The sequence below is a fragment of the Calonectris borealis genome, chromosome 4 (genome assembly GCF_964195595.1).
Source record: "Calonectris borealis chromosome 4, bCalBor7.hap1.2, whole genome shotgun sequence".
Classification (NCBI taxonomy): Eukaryota; Metazoa; Chordata; class Aves; order Procellariiformes; family Procellariidae; genus Calonectris; species Calonectris borealis.
Genome location: NC_134315.1, coordinates 57,788,834 through 57,805,744, shown reverse-complemented (window position 1 = coordinate 57,805,744; position 16,911 = coordinate 57,788,834). Strand labels below are relative to the sequence as shown.

Genomic DNA, 16,911 nt, shown 5'->3' with positions numbered 1-16,911 from the left:
TCAGTGTTTTGGAAAGGATTGAACGGCTATATTTTAGTCAGCACAAACCTAGGAAAGTATAAGAAAACCTCCACCTCTGAATTTTTCCAGCTTGAGCAGCTGTTTGAAGAAGCAGCCTGCCCCATTTTGAAGAGATATTTTAGTCCATCGTAGTAGAGCCAGGCATTAGAGTTCATTTGGAGCCTGAAAGCAAGAGGCTAGCTGAAAAACTATTACCTTTTTTTTTTAATTGCTTTTTAATTCCTATGGGCTATATTCAGAGTTTTCATGGTTTCCCTATATGAAGGGTAGTAACTTACTTGAAAAAGTAATAAAGCTGAGATTTTCACAGATCTATGATTCCAGGAGCTAATAGTTTATGAGCACAACAAAGATCACAAAAGTCACTCTGAAACTGCAAGTGTTGATAACAAAAGTAGCAAAGCAAAGATCTGCTGCTCGTCTGAAGCTCAGGTGAAACGTGCAAATTTAGCACAAAGATTTTAGTTTAAACCCAGGAATTTAACTTGAGAAGTTTTCTTCAGCTCTTCTAGGGAAAACACAGTGCACTTACACTGAATTTTATCTTATTTCTTACAGAAACTCAACCAAAAAACCCACTCATCTTTCCCAATGGATTCGTAAGGTTTTTTCTCTTTTCTGTCCCAGTATTCCTCACATACACCTGTTTTCTCACACATAGAGATAGCTGTGTAACACTGGACGTTGCATAAACTTACAAGGTCTTCACAGAGATTTGCAGCTTTGTTCCGTTTTTTCAAACAGTCGTTGACTTCGTCATCTTTGTCTTGCAAGATTTCCTGAAGCCCAATTATATTCTGTGCAGCCAGATCTATAGAATCCTAAATGAGAAGATGGTAGGAAGATGAAACTGTATTACAATCTGTTTTAATATACTGCATTTACTCATGCAGATTCTGCAATAATACTGATGGAATTAGAAATATTTTCCATCTCTGACACCTGTGCAGTTTCTGTGCAGTTTCCAGCCATTGTGGGATTGTTTACTGCGATAATATTTTGCTATGTTTTGTCTATTTTCAGTGTAAACTATTCAAAAGTCAAGTTGTTAGTGTTCAGCTAAAAAAATTATGCCCCAACCTAATTAATGTTCCACTGGAAGTTAGCTACTCCTCAGCAAGAAGCCAGCTCAAGACCCATGCACCCTCAAAGTCCTCTTTTGGAGGACTAAGTAGGACTACAGTGGTGTATTTCACTTAGTCTGAATTTTAATCTTAATGAAGTGTGCATCTGTTTGGATAAGGAACTGTCAACACCATTCCAGGCAACAGCTCTTGTCGGCTGAGCTCACTGGCCTTCCCCCGTTTGCTGAACCAAATGAGGTGTGTTTGTGATAAGCTCTGGCCAGCTGGCTGTTGATCTTACCCACCTCTCATGCAACCTTCATGTCCAGTTTGGGCACACTTATGCTTTGAAGGGCCTCATGCCATCTACACAGTTGGCAAGTTGTCAATGAGAGGGAAAAGTTGGTAAGTTACAAGCCAACCTGCACCTTCGGAGAGGAGGATTAAAGCAAAGACATTTACAGCACTTGAGCACTCTGTACATCCAATGCTAGCCCTCAACACAACCTAGCGACAGGACAAAGGAAGGAGTCCTCGCATCCAAAATATGTATTTTAGGACTTTTTAATTCATGTGGCTGCAACTCAGTTCTTCCATTTTTAATGAGAAGCAGTTGGTGCTCCACTGCAGCAGGTGTGCATGACCCATGGTGGCTTCACACAGTGATTGAAAGTCATAACTGTGCCACCAGACAGCACCTTTTTTTCTGCACTGCACCCATGGGTCTCCATAGAGCCTGCTTGCGTAAGGGGAAAAATGCAGAAGTGTGGGCTTCAGAAATTCTTTGCCATGGGCTCAGTAATGCAGCAGCAGCAGAGCTCATTTATTTAATATTGTGATGTAGACAGGCCTGCTTATAAATAATTTGGTCTTGCCTAACCAGTGGCAGAAATGTGTGTTAAACTGGTTATGGACATGGTTTCTGGCCACAGATTTCAAAAAGGCCTGTACCCACCTGTAGATGTTGTGAGGAGAGTGAAATGTTCTTCATGCATAATTTCACAGTCTTCTCTAAACTTCGAAACAACATTTCTTCCTTATTAAAAGTTTGATCTTTCACCTAAAATAGATGTTTGCACTGTTATTTTGGCAGCCCAAAAGAGCCTGACTAATGAAAGAAACGTCCAGAGCGCTGCTGGAAAAATCCCAAACCTTCCCTGAATTCCTCCCTTTGAAAACAGAACAGATCAGCCCCTAATTCTCCCAAGCTCCAGTTTTAATCCAAGAAAAGTCCTGGGTGCACAGGGCAATATGACCGAGCATTTAATTTTTGATCCTTGAGGAAGCAGGGAGTTGCTTTATTACAAGCACACCTGAGTGTGCCAATAAAACTCTTCATTTTCTGTATAGTCGATCCATTTGAGGAAACAATGGTGAAAATTGTCAGATATTTTTATGTCATGGCATTAGTTCCCTGCGTGCTTATTTGTGGGTGATGGGGAGATTTCCCACAGGCAGTCTGTAGATGGAGCTGTTACCTCTAGAGCAACGCCAGCTCTTCAGCTAGAAACCTCAGCAGCTGGAAAAAGGCTTGTACTACTTTTTTATGCTAGCTGAAAAAATACGTTTATTTCTGCCTACCTTTTACTTGAGGAATTTGAGAAATCTCAAGTCTCGTTTTCAGTGGTCTTGCTGTAAGGGTCACAGCGTGTTTCAGAGATGTGAATTGGGAACTTTCTTAGTCTAATTAAGCAGGAGAAAGGGCTGAATCTTTAACAGATGTATCCTGATTCTAAAATGATTCTCAAATGTTTTAAGCTTAATTAAAAAACAAAAAGAAAAAAAAAAATAAAACAGAAGCTTCTAAAAAAAAAAAGAAAAATCGCATCTCCTCTTAATCAAATTTAATTCCCTGTTTTTCTCTGATTTTATAGCCTTGCTAGTGTCCCATTCTGTATATAAAAATTTCCACTGTACAAATAAATGAAGAGAAAAAACAAATGTGGGTAGTTTGCATCAGAGAAAAGGGGAAACCACTGATAAAAAACAAAACAGGAAAAAATGGCACGTATCTTGTAAAGTCACATCTAGAAAGGCAAGTGACCTTGTATAATCGGCCAGCTCATGCAGTGAAGTGCACTGGATATCATTTTCAAGGTCAGTTGTAATTGATTTTCTTTGAGATTTAGATTTAAGCTTTCCTGAAAATGTTTATCCTGTTAGGTTTTGAATTACAACCTCGAAATTATGAAGGAGCGTTTTATTTTTGGCCACCCAACACCCGTCGGACTTATCACAGGGTTCTTTGCCTCTGGTAGTTTTGACCGTTTCAGGCCCTTACACATGTAGAGGCAAACCCCATGGCCTTTCCTAATCAGAAGTATTGTTCATCTTCCTTGGTGGGTTCAGAATCTGAATGTTACGATGCAGAGCAAGACAGATTGAACACGTTCTCACCACCGACAATAACTATTGCCAGACTATCCACAAAGCGCTGCTCTCAGGCTGAGTTTCACAAAACTACCAGTCACTTCCTCTCTGCTGAAGATCAGAAGTTTGAGAAACTCTTAGATAAAAAAGGAAAAGGTGGAGAACACATTACGTTATTTTCTATTTCAATCACAAAGATCTTTCCTGTCTTCTGTGACAGTCAGAAAATTACTTTATAAATGATGCAGAAAAAAAGCCACACCACAAACTCCATTTCCAACATGTTTTAAAAAATGCCCAGTGCAAAAGCAGAACTGAAGCTGTCAATGCAAATCTGCAACTGGATGAGTAAGTACCTGAGGTTCTCCCCCCGTCAGTATTTTCAGATGGCTGGTGACCCTCTTGGATTTCTTGCTAATTGAGTGGATATTCAGTCGGGAAAACTTTTCTCTAAGGGTTTCATCATCATCATTCCTCTTATACTTCAGCACTGCAGACAGAGAATTTCATGACACTAATAATCTGTATTCACAGGGCTCTTCACAGGGACGGGCACACAAATATGAAACCATTTGAGAGTAGACACTTTGATGTCACTTGCTGTAATCTTGTGTGAAAATGTTTGGGATTATGAAAACCCTGTTATCAACGCTAGCCTTGGGAAGAGTGAAGTTAGGGCTTCAACATGGCAAGTCTATAAGAAATATTGCTATCACTGCATCTTAATTATTATCAGTGTTTGCAACTGCATTATGGACAATGAACATGGATATAACATGAATTCTTTAACCATTTTCGTATTTCTGGAGTTACCAGTCAGATAACATAGCTGGCTGAGGACGAGTGACATTAAGGCATCTGTTACCTTCTTGAAACCCAAGTGTATTACACAACTGGGGTAGCACCAGCCAAAACTGTTGTAGTGATACGGCTGGAGTTGAAACCTCTCTTGTAATTGCCAGCCCAAACCTACAAAGACAGAAGAACTTACTGTGCCTTTTTCTTACCTAAATCTTTCCTCCTTTTAAGTTCATTGATGTTCACATTAATGTTTTTCATAGCAAAAAGGGCGTCTTGTAGCACCTTGTGGTCAGGGTGACAGGCAGGAGTTGAATTCAAGAGTTCACAGAGTAACAAGGGATATTTCATCACCCGTTGCACTGGTTTGATCATCAGGGATCCCATGTCCATTAGATTTGGCTTTCCTCTATAATTTATACCAAAAAAAAGGTCACATAAGGAGAAAACCCTTGAAGACAAAACCTTCTTATTATTTCTGTCTAGTCATTGAAGCTGCTGCCTTTTATCAATCCTTCAGTTGAGCTTTCAACTACAGAAAATACCAAAACCAGAGCAGTGCTTTGCACTGAGTCATAGAAGTGCAATTACCACTTAAGTCAAAAAATAAGATACATCTGTCAGGGAACAGGGGCCGTTGTAAACGAAACCCTCCTCTCGCCCCCTCAATGAGAAATACACACCGGGGCCGAGTTTTCTGTATTTTCAGCAACCTACCAGACTATTGCTTAGACATCACCTCTGAAACTGTCCCACTCAGTCTGAGGGTGCCTGTGGTACAACTTGCACAGCACAACACCCAGGAAGGGAGATGCAGGTGGAAGAACAAATAACAGGAAGTTTGAGAAACCCATGTGAGCGGGGCTGTTGCATCCTGCCCTGGCCCCTCAGGCTTAAAATTTCAGCATCTCCTTGCTGCGAGTAACTGGGATGCCCGTTCATGGCTGCATCCCTTCTCACAACATCTCTCAACTCGCCACAGTGACCCTTAAACTTTACTGTCTTTTACCTGTGGTTTTTCTTTGCTGGCTGCCAGTAGGTTATTTCTAATGATGCCTGAGCTTCCAAAGGGTACCAGATCTGGCCTGGGGGAACGCTGAACATACAGGATGTTCACCCAGGCTTGATCCAACCTGCTGGAAGTCACCTTACGCAAAGGCAAAGCAGGCAGCTGCCTAGGGTGGCAGAAGGATGAGGGTAGGAAAGCCACAGCTTCCAGTACGGGCACAGGGACGCTCTGTGGCCCCAGGCTCGATCCCCGCTGGCTCGGCAGGGGCAGCAGAGCAGCTTCCCCAGGCACCCGAGCGGCTCAGGTCATCAAGGCCACCCCAGCTCTCTGGCATCCATGCCAGGGAGTTACCAGCCAGCTGAATTCATGCTCCAGCCCCACTCCGGGCAAAAGCCTTTGCTCACAGTCTCTAGGCTTGAAGGGGAGAGGCCGTGCAGTTTGCAGGCCACCACAACAGCCTGGGAGAAAAGACGGGAAGGGCAGGACCAAGCCACACGTGCCTTCATTACCTTCCGCGTGGCTGGTAGAAACATGGGGTCTCCCCAGAGTAGGTAACACCAGGTGGCCAAGCCCTGGGGCCAGGGCCAGCCATTACCGAGGCTCCAGCAGCGGGACAGACATGTCCGTTGTCTTTCCTCGTTACAGCACGCTCCTGAGCAAACCAGGCAACACTCTAGCACCAGTGCTGGTACGAACTACCTGTGACTCACAGACCTCCCCTTTGAAACTGAGCGTGAGCTGTTGGTAACAGTGGGAAGGGCAGTAAAGCAGAACAAGCTTTCCATTTGCATGCCCAAAAAGGCTGCTTTGGAGGGGAAAAGGTTGGTTGACGTTTACTATGCAAGAGTTAATGCTAGGCGAAGCAGGATTTCTGCATACGGAAAAATGGAATAACACAATGTAGAAGGAAAGTACAAAAAACAGGGAACAGCCACTTGGTTTTGCAGGCTGACATCTATTGTTTTGTGCAGCAGGAGGAGTAAAAGAGAAAAAAACCCGCTTTCATTCCCACTTTTATGTGTATAAAAAGTACAAGAGCCAATCCTTACTGCTGACTAATTAACTAACAATTTGAATGCTTTTGGGAAGAGACATCTGCATATTTAAACCATCTCTCTAGCACAGGCATTATCTGTAAAAAAGTTCTGCATGAAAAAAAATTAACAGTAGATGCCTTTTAAGGCTTCTTGATGTCCCCAAACCTTCTCATCATTTCAATCCCCCTCATTTCCCCTGTATCCTACATTAAATATAGAGAGCTATTTTTCCTTCTTCCAGCTTCTGGCAGCAATAATGAAAAAAAAAAAAATCTTAAATTGTTATTGTTTTCTCTGAAAAGCCCCATGAATGCAAATCTATAAAAGCTGCCTCATGAATGGAAAAATCTTCAAGTGTCTTCTCTTTATATCGTTGCACTTTGGACAGCTGCCCAAGTGATAAACAGCCCTCTGTTCGCATATCTGCATGACACAGTCTTGCAATATGGTTCGAGAGATAGTAGGTTTGTTATAAGATAATGACTCCCTGGGGCACTAAATGCCACAAAGTTCAACTCATCTAATTCTCCCCAGCAAGATTAGCTGATGATAGCCACTCTCCCTGGACGAGTCCCGTTTGCAATGCGCCCTGTTAGGACGCACCCGGCCGCTGGGCAGGACACGGCCTTGCCACGCGACCGAAACAGGCGAGTAACAGCTTGTGACATCTATTGTGCAGAAAATTAAGTTGATAATTCATTTGTGATGCTACTTCAGCCTTCCCTGCCATGTTGCTGTGAATTTAGCAAGTATTCTAGGTCATATGTAGCTGTACTAATCTCCTCGCAAATTATTACCGTAGCTCTGCAGTAAATGCGGCGGGCTTAACTGCAGTGAGCTTCACAGCATACCCTTCCTCCCTCCTCCCAACAAAACAAAGTCACAAATGCAGAAAGATTCCCACCTGTTTAAAAACCACATGGTGGTGAGCTGTGCAAAGACAGGTGATTGAGGATTTAGCTTCATTTGCTCTCATTACCCAGCAACTAGGTCCAGTGGCGAACACGATAGGCAGTATGGTACAGCAGGGCTGACGCCGGTGTCATGTTCAGCTTGGCACTTTTGAAATGGTGTGCGTGCATCATAGGCTGCAGCGCCTGGGATGCAGTCTCGGGCTTCATGGTTTACTGTGCGTGAGTTCATTTTCGTACAAAACATGCAGGGCAAATAAGTCACTGTGCTGTAAGACTCCCATAAAAAGCCAGGGAATTCACTGAGGCTGCACAGCTGTTAAGCCAAGCAGAATTTAACCTATCGAGATGCTAGCAAAGGGCAGCACTGTCTGGTATTTATGTAATTGTTTTCTTGATCGTGCTTGAATGAAAAGCAGTCTGGGAGCCGCAACATCACAGACCGTTTGGGGTGAGTTACGCTGTATTTTCCAGTTCAACGTTAACCAGATTTTTGGGCGCGGTCCTGCCCAAGGGCTGCTGAGACTCTGCAACCTCTAAGCTGAGTGGCAGGTGATGGCATTTCTGAGTGCCCTGCTGGTCAGCGGGGAAGGGAAACGCCACCACGCCACGCAAGGTAGCCAAGCTCGGGGAGGGTCCCGCAGCTAACCCTGGCTCATTGCATCTGCACAGCTTTGTAAGAGCCAGTTTAAACTCAGAAAGTGAGTTGTATCCTACACTCCACTGGAAACTGAAGGAGAAAACTAGGACTAGGCATTCATTTCTGATAGGGTTACGCAAGGCAGAGCAGCCAGACTTGCGCTATTTCTATATGTGTTGCTGACTCACGTGATCTTATTGTGACTCTCTGGATATTTTGTTCCTCTTGCAGCCCCGCTCCTTGGGAGACTGGAGTATACAAGAATGTCCCTTATCAAAACAAGATGCAGAAAAACTATTTCCTATCATAGACTAAAGCTTGAAAACCCCAACTGTAGAATTTCAACTTGCAAATCCTTCAAAGTGTATTTTACACTGATCTTATTTATGACGTGCGATTGACTGACGGATTAACAAATTCTCTGATTTTACAGGTGTTCCTCTCCTACCAATATAAAGCACACTTTCTCCTCTTCTCTCTTAACATTTCTGTCTGGGGTTGTAATCATTTTCTTCAGTTCAGCTAACCCCTCCTCTGACCTCTCCCTGCAGATAACTTCAGGAGATGCTGCATTTCAATGATCCCAACCTGCTGGATGTCCAGAAACTGCAGCTGTGATAAACTCTCCTTTATAGCTTTTCAAAGATGTCACATTTGGCACAAAAGTCCCTTAACCACAAATTATCGGTGGCTGGGTGAGTATTCTGGCAAAGTGTTGCAATGAGCTTGTTCTTTCCCAATACTCTTCCAGCCACTGTCAAAGAGAAGATCCTAAGATGGACTTCTCATACAGGGCTGCCAAAGGGGTCACCACCTTAGAAATAGCTTTACCTGTGAACCTAACGTGTATTGTAGCAGGTCTACAGCGGCCTATGCAAAATTATTTCAGACTGTCTGGATTTCAAAGACTGACACTATGTTGTTGACAACAACTCTTGCGGACCTTAGAGCTCTCCAAGCACATTTATGAGACAGCAAGGTGATAATAAAGGACTCCAAATGAATTGGCAGGCAAATTAAGTAGCTTCATAAACCACAAGTTTTGCAAGATACTGCAAAGCTAGTGCAACGGTAATTAGAAAACTAGACAGGCTTAGGGAAATTAGAACTGAGAGTCGTTATCACATATGTCCTGGAAGAGTCTATGGGTTATACTGACACAAAAGGCTTGTGTTCTTAAAATTTCCACATGTACAATTTTAAGCATACTGAAGATAAATTAAAGATATTTTAAAGGTTATTTTACATGTAAGAAAGGCATAGTACTTACTCTTCCTCATATATCTTTCTGCAAAAGAGAAGAAAACAAAACATATATTAGATTCCTCCTAAAAGGATTTATACAGATCAGGGGCCAGATTCTCAGATATACTTCAGTGACACAGAGCAGCCGTAACTGGCCAGTTAACTTAGGTTTATGGCTGCTATGTGTCAGCAGAACTGCACAAAACAGCCAGAGGGTACTGGTGAATCTGGCCCTATATCTTTTTGAAAGGACAGCCCCAAATGAGAAAGGATTGTCAGAAACCTGGCTTTGGCTATAAGACTCAGCCTTGTCCTAACACTGTTAGAGGAGGAAGTTTGGGTCACTGTGCTAACAACGCTAAGTAACATCAAGTCCTTAATACAAAAAGTAAAATTAAACATGTCATTCTTACAGTTTACGTGCATTCCCATCTGCTTTCTTTAAATAGAAATGTATTTCTAAATGGGAAAGAATACATTTCAGCCTTTTAGGATATAGAATCAATGAAGCTGTTGATTTTTTTGTAGGCTACACATCAACTGAATCCTCTTCAGATTAGGATGGTGTTGATACATATACTGAAAGCAGCAGGGACGTACAATTGTAGTTTGGAAACATGCAAATATGCGCATAGAATATTTTCCTTATGGTATGAATTCACTGCAAGGGAACCAAAATGTCGCTCCATCTCTGTGTCAGGCTTTCCTGACATCACATCATCAACCACTGCTTTTTGACTGCCTGCACTCTTATCTCCTTCCCAGCGGTGCCTAACTGAGCATCTGGAAGCTGGCGCTTTCATTGCTTCTGCACTGTCAGCACTTTGTCCCTCTGCCCCTGTAATAGTTGACCAAGCTACTCCAAGCTGAAAGCAGAGCAGGTAGTTGCCAGCATCCTTTCATTTTTACCAGCTGCATGTCTTTGGCTAAGCTAGCAAATAACATCCCCAGTTTGCATAATCACTGCTGAAACACAGGACTCTACAGAATTTGGATTTGCACATGTCTCCAAGGCAGACACCTACATTTTGGGATGGAATTTCTCCTCTTCAGTCAACAGGAGGAATAGGAATCTCAGCATGGCTAATTAAATCTGATTTGTCTGTACAGATGTGCAGAGTGCCACTCTCAAATTGCTCCTGATATAGAAGTTGTTTTGCACATGGCAGATATTTCTCAGCTGAGGAACAGAAGCCCCTAGTAACGTTAGCCCATTTTAATTTAAAAAAAATGGAACAATATTCTTTCCAAGGAAAAAAATAATTATTTAAGAAGTAAGCATTTTTGAAGAGTAGTCGTCACCAGCCCCTGCATTTATTGTGTCTCACAATGGAAAACAACCTGTAACTTATTTGGTTAAAATGCTGCATAATTTTCTTCCTAGGGCAAGTATTCTCCAATCAGTAGTAACAGGTTTAGTTGACCACAGCTCTGCATTTGGGTGTGCGCTTTCAGGTCTTAATATTTGAATTGGCTGCAATCTTTAGGCACTGGGAAAAAACACAACGTAGTATACATGCATCAGTGCTTTTTTTGTTGGTTCCTGTTTAAAGGCTAATCAGGAAAGAACAAGACAAAACAAGGCTTCATTGTGAGGAAGGCTTTGTCACTTCCTGCTAGCAAAGGCTACAATGGCTCAGCACAAAATATCCTTTGTCTTCACAAATCCCAGCTGTGATGTTGGAACAGGAGCTCCTCTTGCTGGCTCTGGAATTCAAGTGGCAGCATCCACCCTAGCATGTACGTGGACGCTATCTTTTATCTTTATTTCCTTCCATGTCCCCTTGCCTCAGCAGCAGGGATGAGTGAAGGACGGTAGCAGCTTCTCTTGATTAGCCGGAAGAGAATATTGTAGGCATCAGCAACTAAAACACCCCCTTAGGGGAGATACCTGGCCATCCGTTAGCCTGAAAGCCTGAGTTTGTGTGAAAATCTATTTCTTTCAACTTCCAGGGTAGCTAAAGCCTAAGTACCCTGCACATATACTTGGTTATGTGTTTAATAACTGGACGTGTTGCACAAAATAAGCCTTATTTTCAACGTAACCTGTCTTCAAAGTGGACGTTTCTCTTTTAATGTTATTAATATTTTCCTCCACTACTCTTTCCAGATTTCACTTGGACATACTTCCCATCTCCTAAGTCTTAACACATCTCTGCAGACTGATCACCAACTGGGGTGTGGTTGAAATATCTGTTGCTGATGTCCACTCCATTATTTGTGATAGCTTTACGTCTCTCCTACCAGCATGCAGCATAGGCCTTTCCTGGAGCCGGAGCTAGACCTCTGATCTGAAAGACCGTGGTGCATTCCCTCCCGACAGCTCCGTGCGACGCTTTTGGGAAAGTGAGGGGGCAAGGGGATTTATGAGTGGGAAGAGAAGCACGCTCCATGGAGCGGATAAGCTGGTTCCTGCAACTGGCTGCAGGAGGAAGCCACGCTGGAGGAAAGATGGATCCGTAATTCTGCGGCATCCCCAGTTCTCAACACATTTCCCTGAGGGGCTGGCACTGGAGGCGAAGGCGCAAAGCACCTTCCACTGGTGGGACCTGGCAACTTGCTCCAATGCTGATCGCTCTCAAATACCCCCATCATGAGGGGTCCAGCACCACACAGCTGCTCCAGATCCCTGGGACCTTGCAACAGGGGCCCAGAAGCACCAGTGCGTGTGAAGAGCGCCGTTACAGGCTATTTTAATTCAAGCAATGGAAGTGCTGAAGACGGGGACAGCATGTCTCCTAGGAGCTGGGCAAGGTTTTCCCAATAGCCCATGATATGATGCAGCATTTTTTTTGCCAGTATGGGGCACTGAAGCTAAGGGAAAAGCAACCTTTCTTGTGCTATTTTTGGCCGTCTTAGAGAGAAAGAAATCTAATCGTGGCCCCTGGCTTGTCATCTTTTCATGAAAGCGGCATAAGCCAGAGCTCCCAGCAAGCCTCATAAAACTCCGGATTTACAGGGGACCTTTCATCTACATCCATTTAAAATGTTCCCTGCCAGGCAACTGACTATGGACGGAAATCATCATTTGAAAAGATCTTACTTTAAGGACTGTACACAGTGACTTAAATGCTGCTTCAGTTCTTCATCCTTTTCATAGGATTCCAGCATGGTGTGTGCATCATCGTGGCGATAGCAGTAGATTTTATATGTGTCTTCTAGTGGGCCTTTAATCTGCAAGAACACTTCCCCTGTTGAGGAGAAAAACAAAGCGTGTCAAGCCAGACAACAGCATCTCAGAAGGAGTTTTATTATTCCACCACATTAGCCGTGAGCTAAAAAGGCTGGCTTCCACTTTACTTCCCTTAGAAACGATCTTGCATGTTTATGTGCATTATTTATTACATGTATTTCTCAGCTGCTCATCTTTGTCATAGCCAGGCACCATTATATCTGTGTTAATGCACAAAAATTCCCTCAGGAAAAGGCATGAAATCTCTACACCCCGCACCCCTTCATACACAACCCCCTAATTCACTGCCCCAGCTTAATGCCCCTTCAGTGGAAACCACACAGGAGAGCTTAACTGTTAAGGGGAGACCATTTTTGCGTCGTGGGCTGGCAGGAGGGATGAATGTAAGCCTGTTAATTTTCCTTTTGACTTTTTTTTTCAAGTGAATATGAACTTAAATGCGTTATTACAGGAATAATGACTCCATCTCCCATTAGCCATTTCACTTTTATCTGTTTTGCAAAATCCTGAAATGGCAATTGTTATGGCCTAGAATAGAGATTTTTCTTCACATGACAGGGGAACAACCTCCACCCCTCCCCTAATTAAGTAAAACCACCGTGGATTACAGCCATTTTTATATAGTATGTAGGTTTATATACAACTGGAAGGGGAAAACATTTCCATTTCCAGTCCCCTACACCACCATTTCCCCCCAAAGAACAGTTGGGAATTTTAGAGGCACTAAAGTAGTCCTGCACCCATTTCCCATTTAATGCTGGTGCCTAATTCTCTCAGCCTAAAACTCCTGTGTTGGTTTCTGGTACGTAAGAAATACTATCTGAGCGGAGGAGGCATGCTTCATCTCTTCTGCTGAGATATTCACTCAGTTCTTACACCCTTACGTAGCAGCGCCCTGATCAGCATCCTTGGAAATGCATATAATAAACAACAGCAATGGTGAAAACTCCCATCTCAGGCATTTACTGAAAATTGCATCTATGTGGCAACCAGTCCCATGTTTTATAAACATTTCTCTTGAGTTATAGCAATGATTATTAAAGTTAAAAGCCGAATACCACATTAATTGGGAGCGCTCTGTTCATTCACAGAGTGAGCGCCAAGCTGTCAGGCATCCTGCATGTTTCATCCTGACCGGAGTGGGCTGTTTCATAATACAATGCATTGAACTGCTCCGTCTTGAAGTGAAAAATGATTCAGTTACCACAGTAACACAGCTCTGGATTTTTTCCCCTAGCAGCGAAGGTTAACTGGGCTGTCTAATGCATGTTGGTTTCAAGGTGCGAATAAGGGAACAACAATGACAGAGCTAAGACCACACTAATTCATTTTAGTTACTGTAAGGCCACAGTCAGAAAAGCACCAGCATCCTACAGTTAAATGCTCTTTAGCTGTCTGTCTTCTCCGTCTTGTGCTTAATGCTAATGCTGATGGCTACCAACACACATTGCATCCTGACTTTCCCATGAACTCTCTACACAGGCTTTTATTAGCCAACAGTGTAAGGGGAAACCTTAATAAGCTTTCTCTTGATCCTGCTCCCTTGGTGCCTGATTCTCAGAGATGCTGAGCTCTCACAGTTTTCACTAACTTTAAGCAGAGCTCCAAGTGCTTATTATGACCCGTACTATGCTAAGCCCTCAAGTGAGGTTATGTTTTCAGTAGCAAAAATGCAAGCTATAGACTTACAGCTTATTTCAGCATATACTAGAGGCTGGAAATTATCATTCTCTTCTCCGGCATGAAAGAGATGAGCAAGATCTGTTCACTGATGTATTGTGCCACAATGACAGATACTTTCATTGATGCTCAATGATGGGAAAAATTACGTGCTGATTTCATGGATAGGGCCTTTTAAAAGCAGATGGATTTCTTAAGCCTAAAGCCCTTCTTGGTTCTGAGCCATATGGACCAAATCAGATGAGCTTTGGGCATATCACTGTGGGAGCTTGCTTTATGGGCCAAAACCACATTGTATTTGGGCACAGGTTTAAAAATACTGAGTCTTTTGCGCACTCTGACAGATCTAAATCTGCCTGATGCCTCTTCTTAAGTGTGGTGGTCATCAGTCTCAAAGAGAAAATCCTAGGAGGAAGGCTTGAGCGACAGAAACAGTCTCTCCCTGTGGCTTTCAGTGGTGCTTCCTGTGTGGACAGCAGTGGGAGAGGGAGGAAGAAGGGGTCTAATAGCCAAAGCCAGGGTTAGGTTACTAAGTCTTCATATTCCTCCATATACAGTATCCAGAACAGAGAGCAGAAAAAATACAAGGGAGAACTAGAAAGGGTATTTAACCTCAGCGGCGTTGAGCATCAGAAGACCAAGCACCACAAAAAGTCTGTCTACATTAGCGGTTTAGCTCAGATTAGGAGAGGGCTTTTGAAGCCTGTCTCTCAGTAGCCCTCATCTCCCATGCCTTGGCTGTGTGGCGGAGCAGTCACAGACACACAAACTGGATCCCTTTGATGGTCATTACCAGAAGACGCACTCCGAGGGCACATCTTATGCAGTCCAACCATAAAGGGATCTCTCAGGCTACAGCCAATCTGAAGTAAGACCTCTTGACATGTGTAGTATGGATACCAGGTCCTTAGCACCAACTCTTTAACTCTACAAGTCTGCTCCTATTGGACATTACTACTCGTCAACGCGGACATAGCATAAGGTGTGGAGAACATAGACTAAAATAAGACATGAATACAAGCAACCACATCGTTTTGTTTCAAACCAGTGAATTAGCAGTTCTCCTCAATCTTACCATGACTGGGTGGCCTTCCAAAGTAAGATATTTCAATGCAAAATGTTTAAATACCATAAACATGATAGAATATGATCGGTGTGTTAAACAGATTCTCAGCCTGCTTTTTCTATAGACTGGCTTTAACAACTTTTACACTGATTATAAAGATCCTGAAGACAAAATTATCACTTTGCTGTACTTTTAGAGGATGAAAAACTTACTAACTTACTGCTCACAGTGATGCAATTATTCTCCCTGCTTTTGTCTGAGCCTTTGGAAGAATAGCTCACACCTCACTTGCCATCTTTTTCCCTGCCGTAATTTAGCCAACTTTGTGATCCACAATCCCGTACATTTTCATGGTTCTTTGTCTGATTCTGGAGAAATACACCCTAATAGATGGATGAAATTGTTTGTCTTTACTTCTGGATGTGGCAGGGAACTAAAAGGATGATTCTCTTGGCTGTGAGAAAGGCACTTCCTGCTAGAATAGAACATTGCTTATTAAGGGTATGACTCATCATGATGCACTTTTATTGAAATACCGCCAAACAACACAGTCGCGTCAAACTACGTTAAGCTGTTGCCTTGGCAAACCAGATTGAGATGTGCTAGGATTAATACTTTTCCCAAGCCTCATATGCTTTAATGTCACGTTTCGTAGTCAAACGGCGACCGATAATTTTTTACCCCATTATTTGCGATAGGAGGGGTCCTTTCTATAACATGTTACGTGTAGTATGTGGTCAGTTTAGGGAAGAAGGAACCTCTCTGACCTCAATCACGGCTGGAAGTTTTTTAAAATAAACTGGCTGACTTTGCACTGAAGCAAATTAAGAATTCTCGCCTGATCCCTTAAGGTGGATCACCTACTGCCTGTGTACTGAGGAAGCAATTATGGGAGAGCTGACGAGTGGTAACTTCTTAAATCTGTGCCAGAATGTCACGTGAATAGATCACAGTCTTAACATTCATAGCCTGACCTGCAGAATGTGTGCCTGTTGTGACAAATCCAGGGGCAATCCGTTTGCTGAAAATACCCATGATCCCTACAGACATTCCTGCACAGATTCCCACAAACTTCATGTCAATTACAGCTTTCTTGCCTTTACTGACCGTGTCCCGGTTAAGCTTTAACCATCTCTTACATGAATTGTATTGCCAGTAGATACATGTTTACAAATGTTCGGGGGGGTTGTGATGTGTTTATTATTCCAATCATTTTTAATTCTTTTCTTGAATGGTACAATTATGAGTATGCAATATAAGAGTTGGTGTAGGCGTGAGCAGCGTTAGGTAGGCAATATCAAACTAGATGAAAAGGGTATTATCAGTATGTGGCATAACTCAGTGCTGCAGTTTTTACTCATGCTAAACTCACTCTCTCCTTCCTTCCTTCCCCTCAACATCCAGATGGACGGAAAAAGAGCATCATGATCATACAAGTACAGTGGAGCAACTGGACAGGTTTCACATTTTTCCTGTGTCATTACGGACAGCTTGTAGCACGGTAGCCTCTGGGAGTGGTACTAGTTAAGTCTGATGAGGGTATAGATCAGGAGAGTGTTATGTTTATTCTTTCACGTAGCTTTGTAGAACTCAAGAGGACAGTAAACATACCGATTATTTGCATGGGTGGTTCCACATCTGTCGTGGCTTCTTCCAACAATGACAGCAGTTTGGCTGATACTTGATGGACCAATTCAATGTTGCTAAACAAGCCATCCACGTCAAAGCGAGCAGTCTAATGGAATACAAATATTAACCAGCTAATGACGAAGGATAAAGAAGGACATTGTATATTACAGACCTTCTCTTGCTATGCCCTGAGTGTTCAACACTCCAGGAAGCACTACTTCTGCAAAACCTCATATAAACATCCTCCT

General features: G+C 42.9%; 1 protein-coding gene across 1 annotated transcript in view; it reads right to left on the bottom strand.

The window, feature by feature from the left end:
* The window catches only part of ARHGEF38 (Rho guanine nucleotide exchange factor 38), a 36,298-nt gene that overhangs the window by 6,564 nt on the left and 12,823 nt on the right, over window positions 1–16,911 (bottom strand). Inside the window, exons 3-9 of the mRNA XM_075149699.1 lie at window positions 16,646–16,769; window positions 12,139–12,286; window positions 9,121–9,138; window positions 4,463–4,662; window positions 3,812–3,945; window positions 2,041–2,145; window positions 720–842 (exon numbers count right to left, since the gene is read on the bottom strand). Coding sequence (XP_075005800.1) covers window positions 720–842; window positions 2,041–2,145; window positions 3,812–3,945; window positions 4,463–4,662; window positions 9,121–9,138; window positions 12,139–12,286; window positions 16,646–16,769 — 852 coding nt within the window. The remainder of the gene's footprint in view (window positions 1–719; window positions 843–2,040; window positions 2,146–3,811; window positions 3,946–4,462; window positions 4,663–9,120; window positions 9,139–12,138; window positions 12,287–16,645; window positions 16,770–16,911) is intronic.